The sequence below is a fragment of the Kogia breviceps genome, chromosome 12 (genome assembly GCF_026419965.1).
Source record: "Kogia breviceps isolate mKogBre1 chromosome 12, mKogBre1 haplotype 1, whole genome shotgun sequence".
Taxonomy (NCBI): Eukaryota; Metazoa; Chordata; class Mammalia; order Artiodactyla; family Physeteridae; genus Kogia; species Kogia breviceps.
Window position 1 is genome coordinate 21678304 of NC_081321.1, and position 21926 is coordinate 21700229.

At 39.3% G+C, this 21926-nt stretch overlaps 2 protein-coding genes across 5 annotated transcripts in view; one reads left to right on the top strand and one right to left on the bottom strand.

The window, feature by feature from the left end:
* Nucleotides 1-7187, top strand: part of MRPS35 (mitochondrial ribosomal protein S35) — a 44241-nt gene extending 37054 nt beyond the window's left edge. For all 3 annotated transcript variants that reach the window (XM_059081571.2, XM_059081570.2, XM_067008951.1), the window contains one exon: nt 6904-7187. In XM_059081571.2, coding sequence (XP_058937554.1) covers nt 6904-7173 — 270 coding nt within the window. In that variant the 3' untranslated portion in view covers nt 7174-7187. The remainder of the gene's footprint in view (nt 1-6903) is intronic.
* Nucleotides 5981-19401, bottom strand: MANSC4 (MANSC domain containing 4). Of its 2 annotated transcripts, none has more exons than XM_059081569.2 (4): nt 17256-17560; nt 14515-14649; nt 11437-12121; nt 5981-6031 (listed from the first exon to the last, which is right to left on the bottom strand). In XM_059081569.2, the coding sequence occupies exons 1-3, from the start codon at nt 17482-17484 to the stop codon at nt 11448-11450; spliced, it is 1038 nt and encodes a 345-aa protein (XP_058937552.1). In that variant the 5' UTR covers nt 17485-17560; the 3' UTR covers nt 5981-6031; nt 11437-11447. The 2 variants fall into 2 exon arrangements, with proteins under 2 accessions (XP_058937552.1, XP_066865051.1); XM_067008950.1 differs by lacking the exon at nt 5981-6031 and adding an exon at nt 19100-19401 and having other exon boundaries at nt 10330-12121; nt 17256-17808.
* Between the last annotated feature and the right edge of the window lie 2525 nt (nt 19402-21926).

Here is a 21926-nt window from a genome sequence, read left to right on the forward strand (position 1 = left end):
TGCCTTACTTGTAATCATGAGAAGTGGAATATTACCGTGATTCATGTTCTAGGCAAAGGGAGTTATAAATAAGATGGTAGAAGGTGACACATTTGTGTATTTAGTGGAACAGATACTTCTTTGCTTTCTATTAGATTGGAGTTCATTGACCATTGCATGAAGTAGCTATTGTGTTTGTCTTTCTATTGAATTCATGCTTACAAGGAGAAAAAAGTTAATAGGGTCAAATTAAGTTATTCTTTTGTTCTTTTTTCCGTGTTTCTATGTTCCTTGGAATACGTTCTACCACTAAGAAGCACTATGATTTGGGGCAGATTATTTAATTGCTCTGGGCTTCAATTTCTTGATTTGTAAAACAGATAGTAATAGTACTGCCTCATAGGGTTGTTTTGAAAGTTAAATTAATTAATATATGTAAGGTGCTTACTCATCCTGTGCCACTTTCCTCACCTTGGCCTTCATTCAGGCCTGAATGTCCTAAGCTCGTTCCTGCCTCCAGCCTTTATGGATGCTCTTTCCTCTACTGGGATCACAGTCTTCATCTGCCCAGTTCCTCCTCAACTCTAGGTTTCCTACTAGATTGGCAGTTCCAGGGCAAGACAGTGCCCGGGACGGTAGTTGTGTAATAAATATGTACTGAGTGAACAAATGAGTGAGTAAATAATTGAGCCAGCTGCAGAGAAAAGAGAACAGGATCACGTGGAATGAATGGAAGGTTCCTTCCTCTAGGGCTGTAGTCAGAGCAGGTTCTCTCATGGTAGGCAGGGAAGAAAAGAGACTTTATATATGTATATTTATTATATACATACATAAGTTAAATGGTGAAATTGTAAATGTTTAATAGTTAAATTATTACAATTGACGTCTACAAACTAATCAAACTGCCTGAATGGTGATCAATTTGAGCTTACATTGGTATTTTTAATTGCCCCCCCAGTAATTTGAATGTGTTATTGTTTATGCTTTAAAATTAATACACGTCAACTACACTTCACAAAAAGAAGCTCTTAAACAATTGCCCACTTCAATCCTGGGTGTAATTTCAGAAGCTATAAAAATTTGGCAGTGAATTACAAGTCAGGGTACAAAATTATAAATGAAGTGTAATCATAGTTGTGCTTTTAAAAAAAAAACGAATTTAGAAGGACACGCAGCAGATATCAGAAGTATTGATTGATTTTCTTTTCTTCAAATGTCTCAAGTGTCTGGTAATTGTTTATTGCATGACAGACATTATATGAAAAAGAACCATAGAGGCTCCAGTTGATGTCATCCATCAGAAAGAATTTCCTCTTTTTTTCTCTTGGGCAGAGAGGGTCAGGGGCTTATCTTTTTAATGCAATCAGAATTGAGCTGGAGCAGGGCTGGGTTACAGTTTTTTAAGATTTAGTTCACCTTTGTCTCTTCTCAGGCATTCTGATTGGGAACTTGGTTAGTCTGCTTCCACATCTCAAAGTCTGGTTAAGAGTCACTTGTGCTCTTCAGAAGTTTTGAGCTTAACTTGTTAACTTCTAGCCCTTGCAGCAGAATGTGGAAGATGTCTTGAGAGGGAGATTGGTTGTGTGAAACGACTTCCTCCCTCTAGTAGGACTTTGTCTCCTAAACACTATGAGATTATAGGAGATTTGCTCTTCAGAAGCTTGGTTCAGCCTCCTCAGCTTCCCATAAGTAGCCCCAGAACTAAAACCAGTCATGTTTGGGGCTCTTCAAATCCAATCTGTCATACAAGCCCTGGGTAACAGCTCAAACCTTGCTCATTTCTCTTTTCCCGAGTAGAGTCCTTCTGTGTGGGCCAAGGGCCAGCCTGATACAGAATTGGAAAATGGCCTCAGGGAAGAAAATGGGCAGGGATTTTCAGAAGGATGCTCCCCATATGCTTGCAGCCTGGAAGTCACATTCATCTAGTCCTAATTGATTCTCAAACTCTCTGGTGGGACTTCCCTGGTGGCGCAGTGGTTAAGAATCCACCTGCCAATGCAGGGGACACAGGTTCGAGCCCTGGCCCGGGAAGATCCCACATGCCGTGGAGCAGCTAAGCCCATGCGTCACAACTACTGAGCCTGCATGCCACAACTACTGAAACCCGGGTGCCTAGAGCCCATGCTCCATAACAATAGAAGCCACCGCAATGAGAAGCCTGCACACTGCAACGAAGAGTAGCCCCCACTCGCCACAACCAGAGAAAGTCCGTGTGCAGCAACGAAGACCCAACACAACCAAAAATAAATAAATAAATAAGTAAATAAGTAAGTAAATAAAATAAATATTTTTTAAAATTAAAAAAATAAAACTCTGGTATATTGATTACCTGGCTTTTTTCCAGTTGTAGCCAAAGCAGAGGCATCCTGTGACCTTTTACATCCTATTTGAAAGTGGAAATCATAATGTAAAATTAAAAGAAAGAAATTTGGAGTTTTTTTTCCCTCAAGGGTTTTATATTTATACCTCTTATATGAAAAATATTCTGAAGTGACAAGCATTATATACAATGTTATTACCTTTTTGTCATTACTAGAAGGTGATTTTGGAATTGCTTTTTTGTTTTTCTTCCTTTTCAGGATATTTTATTGAGACATTTTACAAAGGGTCAGTAACAGAAACAAGTGAGGGTGCAGTTCTCAGGGGTGGTGAGAGTGGGGTGCCATCACACCGCATATGTGAAGGGGCAGGGGAGCGAGGTGCTGCAGAACCAGAGAGAGAGCTGTATGGATGGGCGACTGGACGGGAACTGTGGGCCATACCCTCCATCAGGAAGAGAGTTGGGAAGGACAACCCTGACCTCCCTCTCCATCATTCTCTAGGTCTCTTGCTGGTGCCTCCCATCAGCCAAGCCGAACCAGGAGCCAGAATTCAAGGGGCCCCTATGAGAGGTCCATTGGGATTGCTTCGTAACGTATCATTTAAACCAACAGCTCTTCCGTAGAGCTCTGTTCTTTCTTCACTGATAAGCCCCATTCGGATGGCAGCCATCTGTGAAAACTTCTGTATTAATGACTAGAAAAGATTTCCCTCAAAAGGAAAATACAGTGATAACAATTAATCTTTATTCTTCCTGCTTGAAAAACAGAAATTCTAAAGATCTTTTTTATTGATACATGTAACATAGGACTTCAAAAAATTAGCTTTCTTTTTCTTGAGACAGGTCTTTATAAGAGGTAAATTCTCTCTGTGTATGTTTTTGTGTTTTCTACGTTTGGTTAGACATAAAAAGCATTCACCCAGAGGAGACTGCTGGAAAACTGGAGATAATTCAGTTATTTTTAAGAACGGGCTATTAACTGAGAAAATTAAATCTAATCAGTGATAACATTTATCAAGACAAGAAGTAATAAGCATCATGAAAAATATTACCTTTCTATCAGTGATAAATAAAGACCTTTTGTTTCTGTATTTTTTAAATCTACATTTGATAAATATCAGTCATATGATTTTGTGATTGGGAATAATGATGGCAAAACATTTGGACACTTCTTGTGTTTATATTTACCTTTAAAGTTGCGCTTTACTGCTTGATGGGGTGGTAGTGGCGCCCTTGACATGGGAACATAGATTTTGGAGGTGTGCCAGCAAGGGTTTGAATCCTACTCTTCTTTATTCTTCTTCTTAATAAGTTGTGATATTAGTAGTAGATGGTTATTTAGTGTTTACTGTGAGCCAGGTACTCTTTAAGTATGTAGCTATTCCTTACTTGTTTTAATCCTCAGAACAGTTCTGGGGAGTCAGTTCTTGTAAAATGCAAGCCTGTCACAGTAGTAAATGATGAAGGTAGGATTTAAACTCAGTTCTATAAAACACCAAAGCCCATGGTAAATACTGTGCCATACCCCTCCCTGTGTGACCTTGAGAGAATCACAGGTATAAAGCCCTCTACCTGTAATTCTGAAATGAAAACTTCGGAAATTGCTAGTCTTTTCATAACTTATTTGGTGGCAAAATGAACTCTGAACGGATGAGAAGCTATTTATAGCCTTTGTTAATCCCATTTAGTGTGAATATTCATACATGTTGCTAGAAAAGTAGTAATATATTTGATTAGGGGGTGCTGCCGTAGACCTCCTCTGGAGATGTTACAAAATTTACTGTGTGCGTGCTGCATTAACTTTACAAGTTAAGATACAAAAATTCTGAAATCTGAAACATTCCCAGGTGACCGTGCCCCTCTATTTAACTTCTATGATACTTAGTTTTCTGAGTATAGAAAACTTAGATTTTTGAGTAGAGGTGTCAAGATCTAACCCAGTATGTCTTAATATGAATTATGTTAAATAATTAATATATACATGTAAGTATTAAAGTACCTGGTATATAGTAAGTACTCAGTTTGGGGTATTGTTACTATTATTATCTTGGAATTTATATTTAGTTGTGCAGAGTTTGGATCCTAAAGCTAGAATATGTAGAAAACTAGAGTTTTGTTTAGCTTGTAGCTGAAGCCCAGCACTGCATTGTATCTGTACAGGATTAGTAGGAAGCCATGGCCTTCACAGAGTATAAGTGACTTTCCGTTACCAAAGACTATTTAGAACAGCAGTAAGTATAAATGTACATTATCCTGTAGTTTAGGATTTCCTAACCTTTTTCATGTCACTGCACACACAGAAAAATTCTTTACTGAGATAAATAAAGGAGGGAGGATGCTTGTGGCTGACCCAGCTGCACCAGGCTCACGTGGCACCTGAGTGCTCAGGGAATCGATACCATGGCACACCTATGAACATACCTTGGCAAACCAATGTAGAATTGTATATGTCAAATATAAGGGGAAGATAACAAATGTTGAAAATCGTTAGTGGATTTACTTTGGTTATCTCCTCTGATTAAGCATCTATTTCAAGTCAGTTAAAATCCAGAAACACCTGGGTGAAACATAATTTTTTAAACAAGTCCCTTAATTCTTGTCTTCTAACAGTTCAGAATGAGATGGAGTGACTTTTACTTAATGCTTTATAAAATGTGTTTGTCGGGCGTCCCTGGTGGCACAGTGGTTAAGAGTCCACCTGCTGATGCAGGGGACACGGGTTCGTGCCCCGGTCCGGGAAGATCCCACGTGCCATGGAGCGGCTGGGCCTGTGAGCCATGGCCGCTGAGCCTGCGCGTCCGGAGCCTGTGCTCCGCAACGGGAGAGGCCACGACAGTGAGAGGCCCGCGTACCGCAAAAATAAATAAATAAAAAAAATAAAATAAAATGTGTTTGTTGACCTCTTAAATTAAGTTTATTTCACTTGTAAGTTAGAATTATGAAGAAACTATGACAGTGTCTTGAACATTTAAAGCATTGGCAAGAGTAGACAGGCCGGTGATATATTTAATTTCGGACTTTTTTTATTCCTTCCTTATATATTACAGTAAACATTAGGTATGGTGGGGTAATTTTGTCAGTTTTTTTTTTTAATGTACAAATTTCAGAGTTTGGCTGTTAGGAGTTATTTGCAACAGGGCTCTGGGGGCGGGACATAATAGGAAGGAAGTTATTTCATGTTATCCCTGTCCCCCTGCCAAGCGAAAGCCGCCCTACCAGCTAAAAAGAGGGTGCAGAGCAGATTCTCAATCAGATAAGATGTTTCTAGAATGTAAGTTGGAACATTGTCCTCCGCCATAAATTCAGTATAGGGGGGTGGGGCAGACATAGGGGGGCTGCGAGTACAGAGGCCCCACTTTCGCTCAGGAATCTGGGATCTGAGGAAACACCCTACATCCGTTTGTTTCTCTTAAAGGAAAGAGTACACAGTTTAAAGGATTAAAGGAGGGTTTCTTCTTCTTGTGGGTCTCTGTGGCGGTGGTGGAGGAGCTCCTTTCCTGGGCTTTAGTGATCCGAATGGGGTTCGCTGAGTCGGTGGCATCCGCAGTGGCTTGTTTGCCTTTGGTGGGGCTCCTCTTCCTCCTTGAGGGACAAATGTCCTAGTGCTTTTTTCGTGAGCTTTTGGAGCAGGAGTGGGGTTGGGAGGGCGGCGTGGCTGGAGACTGTTTGCCTCCTTCTTGGTGCTCACTTGGCTCTGAGGAGCCTTGGAGCTCTGTCTGCTCAAGCTGTGGTCTGTTTCAAGAGTTTTCAGAGTTAAAGTATTATTTCTGACAGCCTTACAAATATGCCTCACTTTTAATACTTTAAAAACTTTATAATTTGGAAGGGTTTACCACCTTCAAAAGTTGTAAGTCTAGTGGATCATTCCATAATAGCCTGTGGCTCAGAATATTGTTATGTGTTAATTTGGAAAGAATGTGGCTGCTATTCAGCACTTCTCTGAACCAGGGCATATTACATATTAGCTGTGTTGATTGATTTTTTTCACAGAGTGTTACATCTTCATTTAAATCATAAATCTGAATTATATTAATCTAAAACCGACCAGTGTTCCCTAAAATAACATGGTAATAATTTTTGTAAGAAAAAGTAAGTAGTAATGAAAATTGTTTCCATTATAGGAACAGAAAATAAAGATAATAAGACAAAATTCCAGAATATATCAAGTCATTATGACTAAAAATCACATGAACTTTATATTTTAAATTTACTGTAATAATTGGTCTTCCCTGTCATTCCCAGAGGCATGTTACAGGGATAAATACAGTCTCCTTTCAACTCTCATATTTGGAACCTCAGAAATTTGAAATGTTTGATGTGTTAGAGTTTAGGGACTGGAAAGTTGCAGGGAGTGAGTTTTCTGCATCTTTTGGGAAGCAGTATTGCTTTGTAAGTGCACTTTGCAGGGCAGATAAGGTGTAACTTATGTGGGTAGAATTAGTGAGTGGTATCGAGGTGCTCTTGTGACAGAGTGTGCAGCCCAAAGCTGCTGGTGCAGGTGGACAGCAGTGCCAGATAAGGGAGCTCAGTCAGGGTGTACACACAGTGTGGACCAGACTTGGAGTCATAAGTTTCAGAATTCAGAACTCGTTTTTTCCTTTCAGAAAACTGAAGAATGGGAGAAAAAGAAGACTGAAGCAGACATGGAAGAGTATGTATGGAAAGATAGCGCCTCAGAAAAAAACATCCTGGAAACCCTTCTCCAAATTAAAGCTGCTGAGAAAAATCTGCAATTAAGTAAAGAAGAGCTCCTTGGTACTGAAGAAGTTGAAGAGTACAGAAAGTCTGTTGTTAGTCTTAAGAATGAGGGGGACAGTGAAAATACCCTTTCTCAGTACAAAGAATCAGTGAAGAGGCTATTAAATTTGACATGAATTATATAGAAAAATTGCCTTGATTTATTAATTTTATGATAGATATGTAATCATCTAATTTGATATACAGTTGAAGATGTTAAAAAACCATTGTTTTATTACATCAGAGTTAAAATTATTCCTTTCATCCTAAATTAGTACAAAGGCAGTGATTATTCAGAAGTTTTCTTATTTACGTACTGGGGCAATCAGACTAATTCGATCTCTGTGATTCCTTCTAGTTCTAAAGTGTTTGGATTTTATTTCTACCATAACAACTTTAGTATTCATATATATATATATATATATATATATATATATATATATATATATATATACACACACACACACACACAATGTTGTTGTTTTGTCACCTGCTCCATTTCTTTCCCTACAGATTAGTACTTATTGGTTGCTTTTGAATAATGATTTTGGTTATTTGGGAAGCTAGGCCCAGAACCCAGTCCCCTGACTGAAGTTCAGTGTTTTGTCTACATAACTGCTATCTGCCTAGTGAGTTTTTTGCACATGCTGATTCTGATTAGAAACAGGTCCTTGGCAGTATTTTCTAACCTAAAAAGTTTGTTCCATTCCTCTATTTTTGGGGTCACTTTATGTTGATTCAATTCTGTTTAGCATCCTGCTTTCCATTTTCTTTGGCTCATTTCTCCAAGCCCAAGCTAGCAGAAAAGTGGAAATGGAGATTCGCTGGTATTCATCTCTCTGGATGCCCCAGCTAGAACTTCCACAGCTCAGGAAAGAGATGAGGTATAAAGACCTTGAATTTAATTGGAGTAAATGACAAAATAACTGCCCTAAGAAACATTTCATTTAATTTAGCTGTCAATTCAGTACTTTTAAGTATATCTCTAAGTCATTTCTTACCACTTAAAGTTGTCGACAAGTGATTAATTTAAAATTGAAATAAAGGAATTATGGAGGCTGTTATTTGCCTAAAACTTATTTTGGTTGACAGAATTTGAGAACATAAAATGCCAAAAGGAATTTTGGAACAGTTGCTCAAAAGATTTATATAAATTGAAGATATGATTTAGTATTAGCAAGGCCAAGAGTCCGTAGGTTATAAAGGACAACAATAGGGCCTTGAGTTCCATCCATTCCACTGGATGGAAATAGCGAATAAGAAACAAAGTAGATACAACTGAATTTCTAGATCAGGTTTAAAGCATACGTAAGTGTATTGAAGTGTTACATTTCTTAGAGAGTCAGAGTTGAGGAAAACTCAGATGTGGAAACAGGATTGAAGAAGGACACATTTGAAAACAGTAGAAGCTGAGGAGAGGTTGTCATTTGGGAACATGTAAAGAGGTGGTAGATTAGGGTCCTCAATCCTGTAGTAATAATACAGTGAAGATGGAGGCAGATGGAGTAATGATATGTAATAAAGAATTTGACCTTGCTCAAAGAGAATCTGGCCTCTCCCGTCAGCTTCTGGGAGGTAATAATCTGTCATACCTCATAGAAGTGTCTTTGGTTAGGGCAGGAGTCAGTCACAATGGACTTTAGGTGGGGCTCGCTACACCTGAGAGTCCTAGGCATGCCAGGCAGACCAACCATGTGTTTAGGGTTGGGGGGCTTTGAGTCTCTTGGTAAATCAGTCCACCCAGCAGTTGAGATCAACTGCCCAGGTAATTGATCAGTCAAACCTATGTAATGGAGCCTCAATAAAAATTTAGAACACTGAGGCTCCGGTAAGTTTCCCTGGTTGGTGATACTCTGGACATACTGTCACACACTGGTACTGGGAGAGTAATGCATCCTGCCTCCACGGGGAGAGGACACCAAAACCTGTGAGTTCGGAACACTCCTGAACTTCATCCTAGGTGCTTCTTCCCTTGGCTGATTTTAATCTATATCCTTTCCCTGTAATAAACCATAACTGTGAGTATAATTGCTTTCATTAGGTTCTGTGAATTCCTCTAGTGAATTATCGAACCTGAGAGTGGTTTGGGGACTCCCCATACCCCGAACGTATAGTTGGTGTCACAAGCAAGGGTGGTCTTGTAGAAGACTGTGCCCTTTTAACCTTTGCAAGTTTGGCTAACTCCGAGCAAAGACCTGAAGACTCTAAGGCTGTGGCATTGACAGCTAATGGCAAAATCTTAGAGCTGTAAGATTAATACAAAACTGCCTCAAAAGGGTAGCCGTTGCTGTCATTGTAATGTTAGCAATAATTAAACAGCATTTTTTGTCATTATTTAGACTCTTGTCCTTAAGCTCTAATTGATCTAATGTATACAGTGAACATCATATTCATCCTTACAATGAGGATTCTAGGGGACACTTTTTGCTCTACTGATGATATGCAATCACTTCTGACTTAAAACTCTTTAAATTTGATAGCTCAGAAGGCGCTTAAACACATAGGCAACTAAGAAATAGAACAAACCTGTTTTCTTAATTGTAGGGAGCTTTAGATTTTTCTTTGCATATTTTCTTTCCGAAATTGGTAAATATGTCATAATACTGGACTATTACAGATTTTTTTTTCCCCAAAGGTCTAGCAGTTTCAGTGCTGGAAAAATTTCGATATCATGGTTATTTCCTAAATGGTGGTAACAACCTTAGCCTTAGTTGTTGACTAGGCCCTGTGATCTTTGTTTCTTAAAGTTTTAAATTCTATTCAGAAGTTCTCTTTGGTCCCTTCGGCTTCCAATAAGGCCATGGTTTCTAGGCCCAGTCGTTTTTGTCTTGGCTGACTGTTCAGGTCACCTCTACAGTCTTAAGTTTACTCAGTTTATCTGATGGTCAGAGGTAGGGGCTGAAGAAGAGAAGGAGTGTGTTTGTTTTCTTACAAAGGTAAATATGTTTTTCCCAAATTATGGTCATTTCTATAAAACAATTACCAATTTTAGGGAACAAATAAAATTCTGAGAAATCCCAAGGAAGAAAAAACTTTTCTTTTTGGTAGCCCTAGTTGGAAAACCTTCAAACAGTTTGTATATATTTGAAAGAAAATTAAATAACCTTTTAAAAGAATGTATATACAAATAATTTTTAAAGACAGCTTCCTGAATAACTTAAATATTTTAAGGTAATTTAAATCTTGATATTCCCCCCCTAAATTGCCTGAGTTTTTTTCCCTAATGTATTAAGAAAGAAATTGATAACGTTTGTGATACTTGTTATGAATAGCAAATTAATGTAAATCGATTACATTTTAAAAATTCAGACTTTTATTTGTGGTTAATATTCTGAGGGAAGAGTACTGTTTTATTAATCTTACAATAGGATTTCCTCTTTATTCATTATGCTTAAATGGCTGTCTTTTAATGTCCTCACATTAAAAAATATTTTCAGAGATGAGATTAAGGGCCTAAAGTTTAAGATCATTAGAGACTTGAATTACAGTTTTCTACACATAAGAGTCGGAGTATAAGATTTAGGGGCTGAATCTGGTATAAGTGGACAGAGCTTGAAATACCTAGAGCTGATATTTGCACCTGGGAAAACAATTGATACAACTGAGGGACATAAACTAAAACTCCCAAGATTTATTCAACAGAAGTCAACAGAAAACTCAAAGATCTTAGTGCCATAATTATTGAGAGGCATGTCAGTTTTAGAAAAAGATGATGATGGATTAAGATTGAGAAAGATTAATCAATTGAACATAAAAAATTATATAAAAATCAGGAAGCTTTTGCTCATGGCTTAGTAACTGTAATCGTTTATAGTGCTTTTTTGCTCAAGCCACTAAAATATTTCATTAAAATATGTGACAATAATATGACCTTGACAGGAACCAAATATGATGTTACGGTGTTTTCCTCCCTGTATCTTTTTTCCATACTCATCGAGTAGTCCAACAGTGATTCTGAGCATGGACCTCTGAACCATGTTGTCTATTAAGTCAGGCTTTGCTACATACTAGCTGTGTGACTTTAGGCAAGATACTTAGCCTCTCTTTCCTCAGTTTCCTCATCTCTAATATGTGATAAGAACAGTATAATAGTTAACAGTAGTATACTTAGCTCACAGAGTTCAAGGAATCAACAAGTTAATACATGTACAGCACTTAAAACTATCTCTTACATGGTGCTGAGTAACTGCAGAGATCAGAATTTTGGAACTTCAGCAAAAGGTACACTGTTCAAAAAATGGAAATAATCAAAAAAGCAATTATGTTTACCAAACATTGGCATTCTTTAGAGATCGGTAAGAATGGGTATCTGTGCTTTTTATTTATTTATTTTTAACCAAACTGCCCTCGTCTTACAGAAAACTGAAAATGATACTCTTAAAAGCTTACAGTGCTGACACCTCTTTTACCATTAAGAGCGCTCCTTCAGAATGGTACATTTTTTAATTTGCTTGGATCCTGACTTTCTCTGTCCTAGTTTATACTGGCCCTGGTGCTTTCGACAGCATCCAGATGCCAGGCTGACTACACAACAGCAGAGAAAGATGACAGAGGTGCAGAGGGCCACAGGAACCAACCACGTCTTGGAAGTCACAGGTGCCCCATCAGGGGTTGTGTCTTCATTCTCAGATGTACGGTTTCTGCTGTTGTACCCTTTGGTTTTGTTCAGTGATTGTTTGCTACTGTTGAGTTGGGATGGAACAGGCATATGAGAAAGTTTTGTGTCTATAGGCACGAAGAAAGGAGAAATAGTCTTGTTATCTGGATTGTTGATGAACTCAGTACTGGCTGACACCATATTTATGTTTGTGGTAATGGAGTCATTCAGAGAAATGAATCTGGCCCAAGAGTCTGTGGTTAATTCCTTGGAATACCTAGTATTATTTGTGGTTGCAAACAAATCTTGATATGCGGTTGATGATGGGGCCTCTACTGATGGTAGCATTTGGTTCATCATGGTCGTTTGTTGTTCATCTAAATACATAGCTTTTAGAATCCTTAGTCTCTCCTGTATGTTAGATGAAGAACGGGTATTTAGATATGTGGGCAGTGATTGTTCAAAAACCAGCAAATCTGGATCTATACCTGAAATATAAATAAGGCATCATTTAAATTTTATCTTGAATTTAGAAGACAGGACCTTAAAGTACAGTTTGGAGAAGTCTTAGATTTTGCCGCTATAAGTTATTGAACTAAGCTAATTTCAAGTTCCACCACTGCGTACTTCTGAAAGGCTTAGAAACATACTAGCCACGTTTGAATTTTTCTTAACTTTCTAAGACACTTTCTGTTGCAAACGAACGATGTGGAGAAAAGTGCCAGGGCTTTTGTGAACAACAGCAGTATTGGGCAAGAGCTGCAGAAACAGTAACCATTTGATACTATGACAATTAAAGTCAAACAAAATGGGGCCTGAGAAGTGTAACTATTCAAAATTATTAGCAGAGCCCTAAATCTCATCCCTTCCCAGTGCCCGCGGGTCCAGTGCCTGCGGGCCTTCAGTGTTCTCTCTCTCCTTGTAAAACTCCTTTCCCTCTGGCTTCAAAAACTCTCAACAGCTTTAGAGTTGTCACACTGTTTACCTTTCAGTCTCTCTTGGGCTGCTCTCCCTCTCAACGCACCACCGCCCACTCCCTTGCTTTCCTTTCTGACTTTGTTTCAGTGCCTTCTGTCATTTTGTTTCCACCCTCACTATCCTGCCAGTTCTGCTTCTGGGGTGGTCAGTGCTTTCCCTGTTTCCTGATCACTGTATCTCACTGCTTGGGCTTCTCTCTTGTTCTTGATACTGGTGGCCACCTCTCCTTGCATCCTTCTCCCGTGACTCCCTGGACCCCAAATTCCTTTGGCACTTAATCTCAGACTGCCTGCCTCTCGTTTCTCCCTTCCTCTGTGCTGGTTCTCTCCTTGGTCCTCACTGATTGTCTGATAATCTTTAGTCTTTAGTCCTTGGTTTTCTGCTGTATTTCTCGTCATCCCATACCGACCACCCTCCCACCCCCGGCCACCAAGACATTATCCTCATCAACTGTCACCACTACATTGATGGCCCTGAAATCCACATCCCCAATTTTTTCCTGTTTCTTCAACTCTGATTTCAGTTCTCCTGTGCTCTACTGGAGGTTCCCACCTAAACATCTCACGTCACCGCTGGCATTTCTCAAAGCCATCATCTGGTCTGCCTCTTGGTCTTTTTCAGCGGCATCATCGTTCTTCCGTCACCCATGCTGGACTCTGCACTGCAACGGGATTTCCGACCCCTCAGTTCTCTTCTTTATTCCAAAAAGTAACTAAATGCTATCCAAGCCCTTCCCGATATGCTAGCAACCATCCCTCCTCTTCGTTGCAACTACAGTCACCTTGTCCAGATATAAGATTACCCTGACTGCAGTTTCTAATCTGCATCCTACCTATAATTTTCCTGGACTAAGATAACCAGACATCACTTTAATGATAGTGCTTTCTCATGAAATACCTTTGTTGGTTCCATATTTCTGACAAAGTCAAACCAGAACTCTCCTCTGTCCTTTTGTTACCTGGCCTGCCCTATCCTACCCGTATTTCCATTGCAGCCCCAAACGTGCCCCTATTGGAGCCACACCAGTGTTTGTGCTTTCCTGGGGTGTGATACGGAGCTCCTTATCTTGCCTCTACCTGGCCTCTTCCATGAAGCCTCCTCTGAATAATTGAGCTTTCTTTAGTCTCCCCTTCTTTTGAGCCTTCGTACTTGAGGCAGCATCACACATTTTTGTATTTAATTGTATGTCTTGCACTAATTGTAAGACTTGTTGCATCAACTAGATTAGGAGGAGCTCGAGGGCAGAGATACGGCTGTAATCTCCTGCAATGTGGAGCACAGCGTGGAACATTATGTGTTCAATAAGTACAGACTGATCAAGAAATTCACCTCCTTTGTATTGTGTTGGCAAAAAATCTATTCTTGGATGTTTACTGATTTGTACTGAGATTATATACACGGGAAAGGACACTGAAATATGTATTTTTCTAAAGGAAAATGTCATAATCTTGGGACCAATGCTATGCTCATGTGTAGCAGTAAGTGCATTTCCCCATCCCTGACATCCATCTTTGTAGAATCCTTGTATACAGCATCAGCGAACCTCAGAACTGACATTTAGCATTTTCTTTATTTCCTAGTGGTATCCTTAACCACTATAGTAGAAATACCTATTTTGGTTCTTGCTGAAGGCTCTTGGAATAAATGAAATACAATGCTGTTGTTCAGTCACATATGATTTGTTATCTGGGGTGAACTCATCCTTGCTGAACATACCAAATTAATGGGAATTCCCTTTTAGTTTTCTGCCCTGGAAGCCCCAAACTTTTCCAGACAGAGTTCACTGGGAAAATAATGATTTAGATTCATACATGGCTACTGCCAACCAATTCCTAGGTTATATGCCTCTACTAAAATATTACTGACATTCTTCAAAATACATACAAAGGACATAAATCATTACCATCTGTTATGTTGTACAAAATGGCGCTGGTTCCGGGCTCCAATACGCAGCTCTCCAGGGTTGGGCAGTGAATATGGAGGCAGTTGACATCGCCATGAATAGGCTCGTGGAAGAAGACAGCCAAGTTACAGGAAACTGAAAAGGAAGCAGGCAAAGTACATCTGCAGATGGTCTTGATTTCAGCAGCTTGATGAGCTCTGAGTAGCTTACATTTCTTTCAAGAACACTGGGTTAACAGTACGTCGCAGGGCTATGTGCAGACATCTTACAGAACATTATGAACTATCGCAAATGCTTCTGTGAACATGGGAAAAGGCCTCTTCAAAAGAAAAGAGCTACCAATATTCTCAGTAACCGTTCACACGTCCCATGCTACAGATTACCTGGAATCATTTCCCAGTCCCAGTATTTTAATGTTCAGGAAAATCCAGTTGGCTACAAAAACCTCTGGGGATTTATATAGATCGGATTTCTAGATGCAATACCCTCTCAGAATACTAAGGTACTGAAGTTCACCAGAGAGAGAAAGAGGAAAAAAATAGACGAAGCCTGTAACAGAAGGGGGAGTGATAGAAAGGGCAAAAACAGTGATGACCCGACCCGTGTTGTTGGGAGAGGCCCAGGTGGCGTAAAGGCAGCAGGCTGGGTGAACGTTACCTCTACCCCTGCAGCAGGCGTGTGCTAGCCCCATGCTGCAAAGCCACGTCCAGTGAAAAGCTGATCGGTGTCATTCGGAGAGGAAGGGAGTCGAGAGACAAGGTGGTTAGCATTTGGGATTCTAGTGGGGAGGGGCTCATCACTTGCTCTCGCCGGCTCCCCTTTTCTAAGTAGATTTGCTCCATAAAAGATACCGTGTTATTTCGGGAAGGTCAGATTTGTTGAATGCAAATCTTCAGTCTGCCCTCCTTTCACTGCAGCACAGATTTAACTCCTGCTGTAGCGTAGCAGGAACCGTGTGATGGGAAATATTCATTGGCCCAAAGGTATCAGCTTCTTTAATAAAATGAGATTACGGAGGGAGAGTGTACAATTTCCAGACCTCCGAGTGTGCCTGCAGCTGCTGTGGCATTGCTGGCAGAAACGGCTCTGCTGCTGTGTAAGGTTAACTGCGGGGGTTCCGTCTCCCCTGTTACTTCTGGGACACCCCGTGTTTCTACATTCTTTATTTTTCCAGAAGGAGAAAGAATAGGACAAAAGTCAATTAATAATACATTGCTAATACATTATAGATTACAGATACATTCCCCGAGGCCTGTGCTGTAAAGTTTAAGGAAAAGGAAGAAAGGATATTCAAATTTAGACATCTAAATTTCTGATAAGAAAGTAGTGGATGCTGTAGGGAGCAATTTCTCAAGATCTTTTACATTCTTCATGCATATTTCAGAGTCTGAGTAGGTTAGCTATTGCAGGATTGTGTATTTTAAAGTTCTGGCTTCTAGGTAAAAACTGGGATGTGTGTTCATGCCTTTTCTTCTTCTGGAGAAAGAAAGCCACAACTTGGAAGCCACAGAGGCTCTAAAATCCTGGAATTCTACTGGATGCTTTTAGTATCCCTGGAAGTCCAGAGGCCACAGCTTCCCTGGTGTGGAGAGTCAGGTAAAGTCACGCCACGGGAAAATGCTGAAAAGGTATCACCCCTCCCTCATCTCCTCTCAGTGAAGGCTTCTGGGGTTATAAGCATCTGAAAGCAGAATATCTAGATTTGCTACCTTTTCCAAAATTTCCCTTTAATAAATTAATTGCTCTCTTCTGTGCCTGATTAACTTTTGAGGGCTAAGCCTGTGACAACTTCTCACACTGTGGTCTCTTGACAGTCGGTTTAGACTCTCCAAAGAGCTCCAATTTGCATCCCAGAAATCTTACATGGATAATTGGATAGGAGGCATTGGCAGTTAATGTCGGTAAGAAATCACGAGAAGAAAGTGTGGAACAACAAGAGAATTATTTTAAAGTGCTATGTTGCTTTTGTTGTCTCTTCCAAGTAGGTTTCAAATCTTGGAAAAATAAAAAATGAAGTCTTTAATCAAATGCAACTTGAAATTCTGCAACAATGAAATGTTTTCCTAGTTACAGGCCTTGATTATATTATATGAATGATATTTAACCCTGAATCCAGATATCAGACCAAAAAAAAAAAAATTCTGTTAGGATATTTTGAAAACTAACTTTCTCTCTCTCTCTCTTTCATTCTCTCTCTCTCTCTCTCTTTCTCTCTCTCCCTCCTTTCCTTTCCTTTCCTCTTTTTCTAGTTGACATACATTTCCCTATTTCTTTCAAAACATGAATCACAATCTAAGTTCCTGTTCGGTACCATCCCCACACTTGGTCAACCCAAGCAAGCACGTTTCAAAAGTGTGATACGATACCAATATCACCAAAAGAACCTTGAAAAGGAAATATTTTTGAAATCATAGATGCTACATTCTGGGCTATAGAAATATTGTTAGCCAGCCCTCGAGGCAATATTTTCATTTAGCACTTTAGTGAAGAGAAGAGGTTCTCTGTTACCTGTAGGTTCATAGCCTCCCGGGTCATTCCTAGATTTGTAAATGGAGCCTGCACTGGCCCCAACTGCAAAATCAGTCTCAGTGTCTCTCCCTCTCTGCCCACTCCCTCATCCCGGGGCATCTTCTCTAGTCCTCGTCAGCTGTTCACTGCACCCTCTGCCTCAGGGTCCTTTCTTAGGTCCTCGTTCTGGAAGTTTCCCCCGATTTTTGCTCAGGTCTATCTTGGACACTTACCATCCTTCCTAAGACAGCAGCTCTGACTGCACTTCTGACCAGTGCTCTCGGTGTAATACTTCAAGAACTGGGCCCCCAGCTTCTGAGACTCCTCCAGATCAATTAGGAGACCCGGGAAGCGTCGGATCCAGCAGTCTCTGTAAAACACAGTGGGTGAGCAGAGAGAGTCTGAGGTCCACCCCATGCTTAAGAGCAAAATCACGTCTGCTGCCACCACCACCACGTGCATTTCCCTGGGACGAAGGCTCGGCAATAAGTCTGTTGACCAGGCGGACGCTGCAGCTGACCATCAGGGTGTAGAACGGTTTCTGGAGCTGAATTCGGGGCTGTTGCTAAGGGAGAAGGCTCCCTTGGAACTCTGTGAAGGGTCACTTTCTAGAAAAATGAAGCGGCTCTTTGACTGCGCGTTGATTTTTCTTTTGTTTCTTCCCAGTTGCACCCCAGGTGAACATTTGACTTGCTGCTGTTAATGCTGAACACTTTCCAGGCCATTTCAATACTCTGTCCTTTAGCCTTTGGAAGACGTAGATTCTTCCCTCTGCTTTTATTCTTTCTGTGAAAGTGAAGTCACAGACACCTTTTACTAAGTAAATATAAAGGCAAGTTGAAATCCTAGCCAAGGGTCTTTCGGAGGAAAACAATAGTTTAGTCACTTGATGTCAGATAAAGGAAGGATCCATTTCACCAGAAACAAGACATCATTTTGTCAGGACACTTCTGTAAGGTTTTTTAAGAAACTTGTGACTGCAGGGTTTTTTTTTTTCAATTATCTTTTTTTCTTTGATTTGAAGTTCTAATATTCAGGTTCACTAGAAAACTAGTTTTGAGCATGGGTTTAAATTCTCTGTTTTTACAAAAAAAAAAAAAAAAATCGAAAGTAAATGAAAACTGAAAATGAAATAAAAAATTTAGATTTTGCAGTGATTTTGAAAACACTGAATATGAATCCTGGTCACTTCTTGGTGCCAGGCATTTTTTGCAAAGGCCAGCTGCAAGCTTTTTAAAAAGAAGATTAAAGATCCAGCCAAAAGAATATCCTTAAAATGTAGATGGAGCACAACACCCATTAAAGTGTATTTTGTTCAATCAAGACTAAAAAGCATAGTTGAAAATTGTGATGAAGTTCAAACTGGGAGTTGCCTAATCTGTTTTCTGATATTTATGTTTCCAAGTTACAAAGAAGTCCTTGGGAAAGCACATACATAAAGGCATCTCTGAAGCAGATGTAGTTACAAGAAATGTGCATTAGGGAAATAGTTTTAAATTTCTACATATTAATAAAGTTACTTCCACTGCAATGCCAAAACATTTGAAAAAAATATTAAAGACAGTGAAAATGGCTTCCTTTGTGAAGACGGTTCCATGTCACATACATTCCAAGATGCAATTAGTTCAAAGCATGAAACTATTGCTTTTTTGTATCCATTTTTATACAAAGCATTAGTGGTAATTAGTTTGGGGCATAAAGTACCATACTGCTCTTTAAAAAAAAAAAAAAGATGAAATTTTTTCTCTCTTGTGATCTGTTTCTCTTATACTTTTTTGCACACTCACTCACTTGACACAAAAATGTTAACATTCTTTGAACTTTCATCTCTTCACCTGTCTACTAATAAGTTTAATAATCATATCTTTTGATTTTTAGAATCATAGTATTAACGATTGGTACTAAAGAGGATGACAGTCAAAAGACAGAATAACTTAAAAAAATTTCACTTTCTTCTGAGCAAAAATTATATCATGGACTAACACCTTACCTTCCATAAGCCACATAAAATGCACTAAAAATAAAAAATATTTTATTCTAATGAACTTCTCTTAGAAAGCAAGTTTCAGTTGCTTACCTGCAAGCAATCAGGCAAAACAGGAGACAGATGAGGAACAAAAGAGTACTCCCTGTTTTACCATGAGGTTCCATAGCTATTTTGATTAGTTCATGCCCTGGGGACATAAACCGGAAAGTCAACTTTCTAACCTTCCAACCTCCACATCTTTTAGTCGCATTAAATGTGGTTTCTTTCCTGTGATATATAATTCCTTGAAGTTCTCATGTTCCCTGCAGGGATAATGGAACAATCCACAGTTGTTTAATCCTTTTGCTGTCAGATGATGTTCAAGGGGAGACCAAGGTTGCATTTTAAAGAATCTACAAAAAATAAATAAATAAACAATTAAAATAAATAAGTAAATAAAGAATCTACAAGTTCCAATGTAAAAGCAGGCTCTAAAATTTTTACAATAAATTTTGGGGTGATTGATCAACATTGAGTCTGGAAACAGGGAACTTCTTGGAACTGGGTATTTTGAAAAGGAGAGGTTAAAAACTGAACAGCAGGGACAGAGGGAGGAAACTTCAACGAACTGAGATGTAGAGGAGAAACATCCCCCCATGAGCCTCTGGTGTGGGAACCAGAATTCTTATTTTTATAAAAAGTGTCTCAGGTGATTTCCTAAGATGTTTGGAAAACACTGAAATAGGTGACTGAAAAAAGTGAAAGTTTTGCCTACATGAAATGCTCAGCCTGAATTAAATAGAATCATTTTAAGAACTGTGCTACTTGAAACTCATTTAAATTGCCCCCTATGCTTTAATGAAAGCAAAATATTTCAGTTTTGCTTATTAAAAAAACAAAAAAGAAACAAAGTTGATTTAGAAGTATTGGAAGGACTAAAAAATAGAGATAAACAATTTTTAAGTGGTAGTGAAGTAATAGCATAGGTTTCCTAAATTCAAAAGATTAAAAAACAAGGTCAATATGTCATCCTTAATTGTAGTATTTACTTAACATTTTCATTTCATCAGTTCATAAAATTGGCGGAAATCATTTTGTAAAATGGGGCCTCAGAAATTGGAATATATCATTAATTATTAAATTGACATGCATTCACTTAAAAAACCCCAACCATACCGAACAGTACAATAAGAAATAATAACCATTCAAGATCTTACAATGTTAACATTTTGGTAAACATCCTTCCAGACATCTCCATTCAAAAAATAGATAGTTATATACAATTTTACAAAAATGGATTCACACTGTTTCAGAAACTTTTTAAAAAATCTAGTGTAAAATTACATGTCCAGTGTCTCTAAAGAAAGCTCTACATCTAAAATTGTAATAGCTCTATGGTATTTCATTCTACCCATGTACCAAAATTTACTCTGAGCCTTAGCTGTAAAGGAGTATTAAAATAGCTTATAGGGCTTCCCTGGTGGCGCAGTGGTTGAGAATCCGCCTGCGGATGCAGGGGACACGGGTTCGTGCACGGGTCCGGGAGGATCCCACATGCCGCGGAGCGGCTGGGCCCGTGAGCCACGGCCACTGAGCCTGTGCGTCCAGAGCCTGTGCTCCACAACGGGAGAGGCCACAACAGTGAGAGGCCCGCGTACCACACACACACACACACACACACACACACACAGACACACACACACACACGATTATAATCCACCAAGAGCACTTACAACATGTAATAAACTTGCAATAAATGTTAGCTACTCCTAACATTATACATTGTTTTTCAATTTGTTTATTATTCAAAGCAACACTGTGACAAACATCTTGTACTCTGATTTTTTTCCATTCTAGGTCAAAAGGTATACCTTCCATAAAAATTCTCAAAGAAATAGCCTAACTCTGTGTTTGACCATTACTTTAGGCTTTTGTAAAACAGCTCATGATGTGTTTGAAGTGAATCATGGTGCCACAAAGGCCACTCTTTATTATTCATTCATCAGTGGATAACTATAAAAGTATACCTCCAGCTATAGACAAGCAACATTTTCATGAAGCTTAAAACTAATTTTAGGCCTTTTGTAAATAAAGTTTATCTTGCTCTGACTTTGCATTTCTAGCTTAACAGAAAACTTACTTTGTGAGTTATTAAAATGACTTGATCTTTAAGAGGCTTTCAATTCTAAATGACCTTATGTCAGGGGCCCAAAAGCTTACAGGATCAGTGCCCAGTACTGTCAAGCTGACACCCCAGATTACCTGCCCAAGATCTGCTCTGATAATATTAGTGTCCGTGAATTGCCTTTCTAATGCACGTGATTTTTCTTTTTTTGGGTCTGTTTTTAAAAAGCAAGAGAATACCAGTCTGAGGCATATCTATGATGGCTGGGAAACAAAAACATCCACTGGTGAAAGATTCTAAAGGGACTGAGGAGAGACTAAGAGCCTGTTCTTTGCTGCCCCACTGAATCTGGCATTGTTGCCGATGGAGGGACAAATAAATCCCAGGTCCAAGACTGACACAGGGGGCAACTTCCAGCAAAATTTCCCCAGCTAAATGCCTAATGCTGGACATGGAACATTAGAGGATGCTAAATTCATGACCACCTACCCCCAAAGGACCTTAGATGTCTCCACTACACGCTCATTGAGAACAGAGTGTGAAAGGGCCAGGTGAGAACTGAATTTTATCAGTAAGGATTTAAAGGCCAGGCGAAACAAGGTGAAAGCTAGACGTTTTCCCCAGGATCTAAGAAAATACGTTGAAAGAGGCAAGTTCATAGGTCCATCTTTGTTTCCTTCACTTTTCCCAGGGAGGCCAGAATCTACTAGAATTTTTTTCTGTCTTCAGAATTTTAGTTTCTTGTTCATGGTGTATTATAAAGAAAATAAGGCATGACAACACCTCACTGTGAAGCTGTTAATTACACAGGAA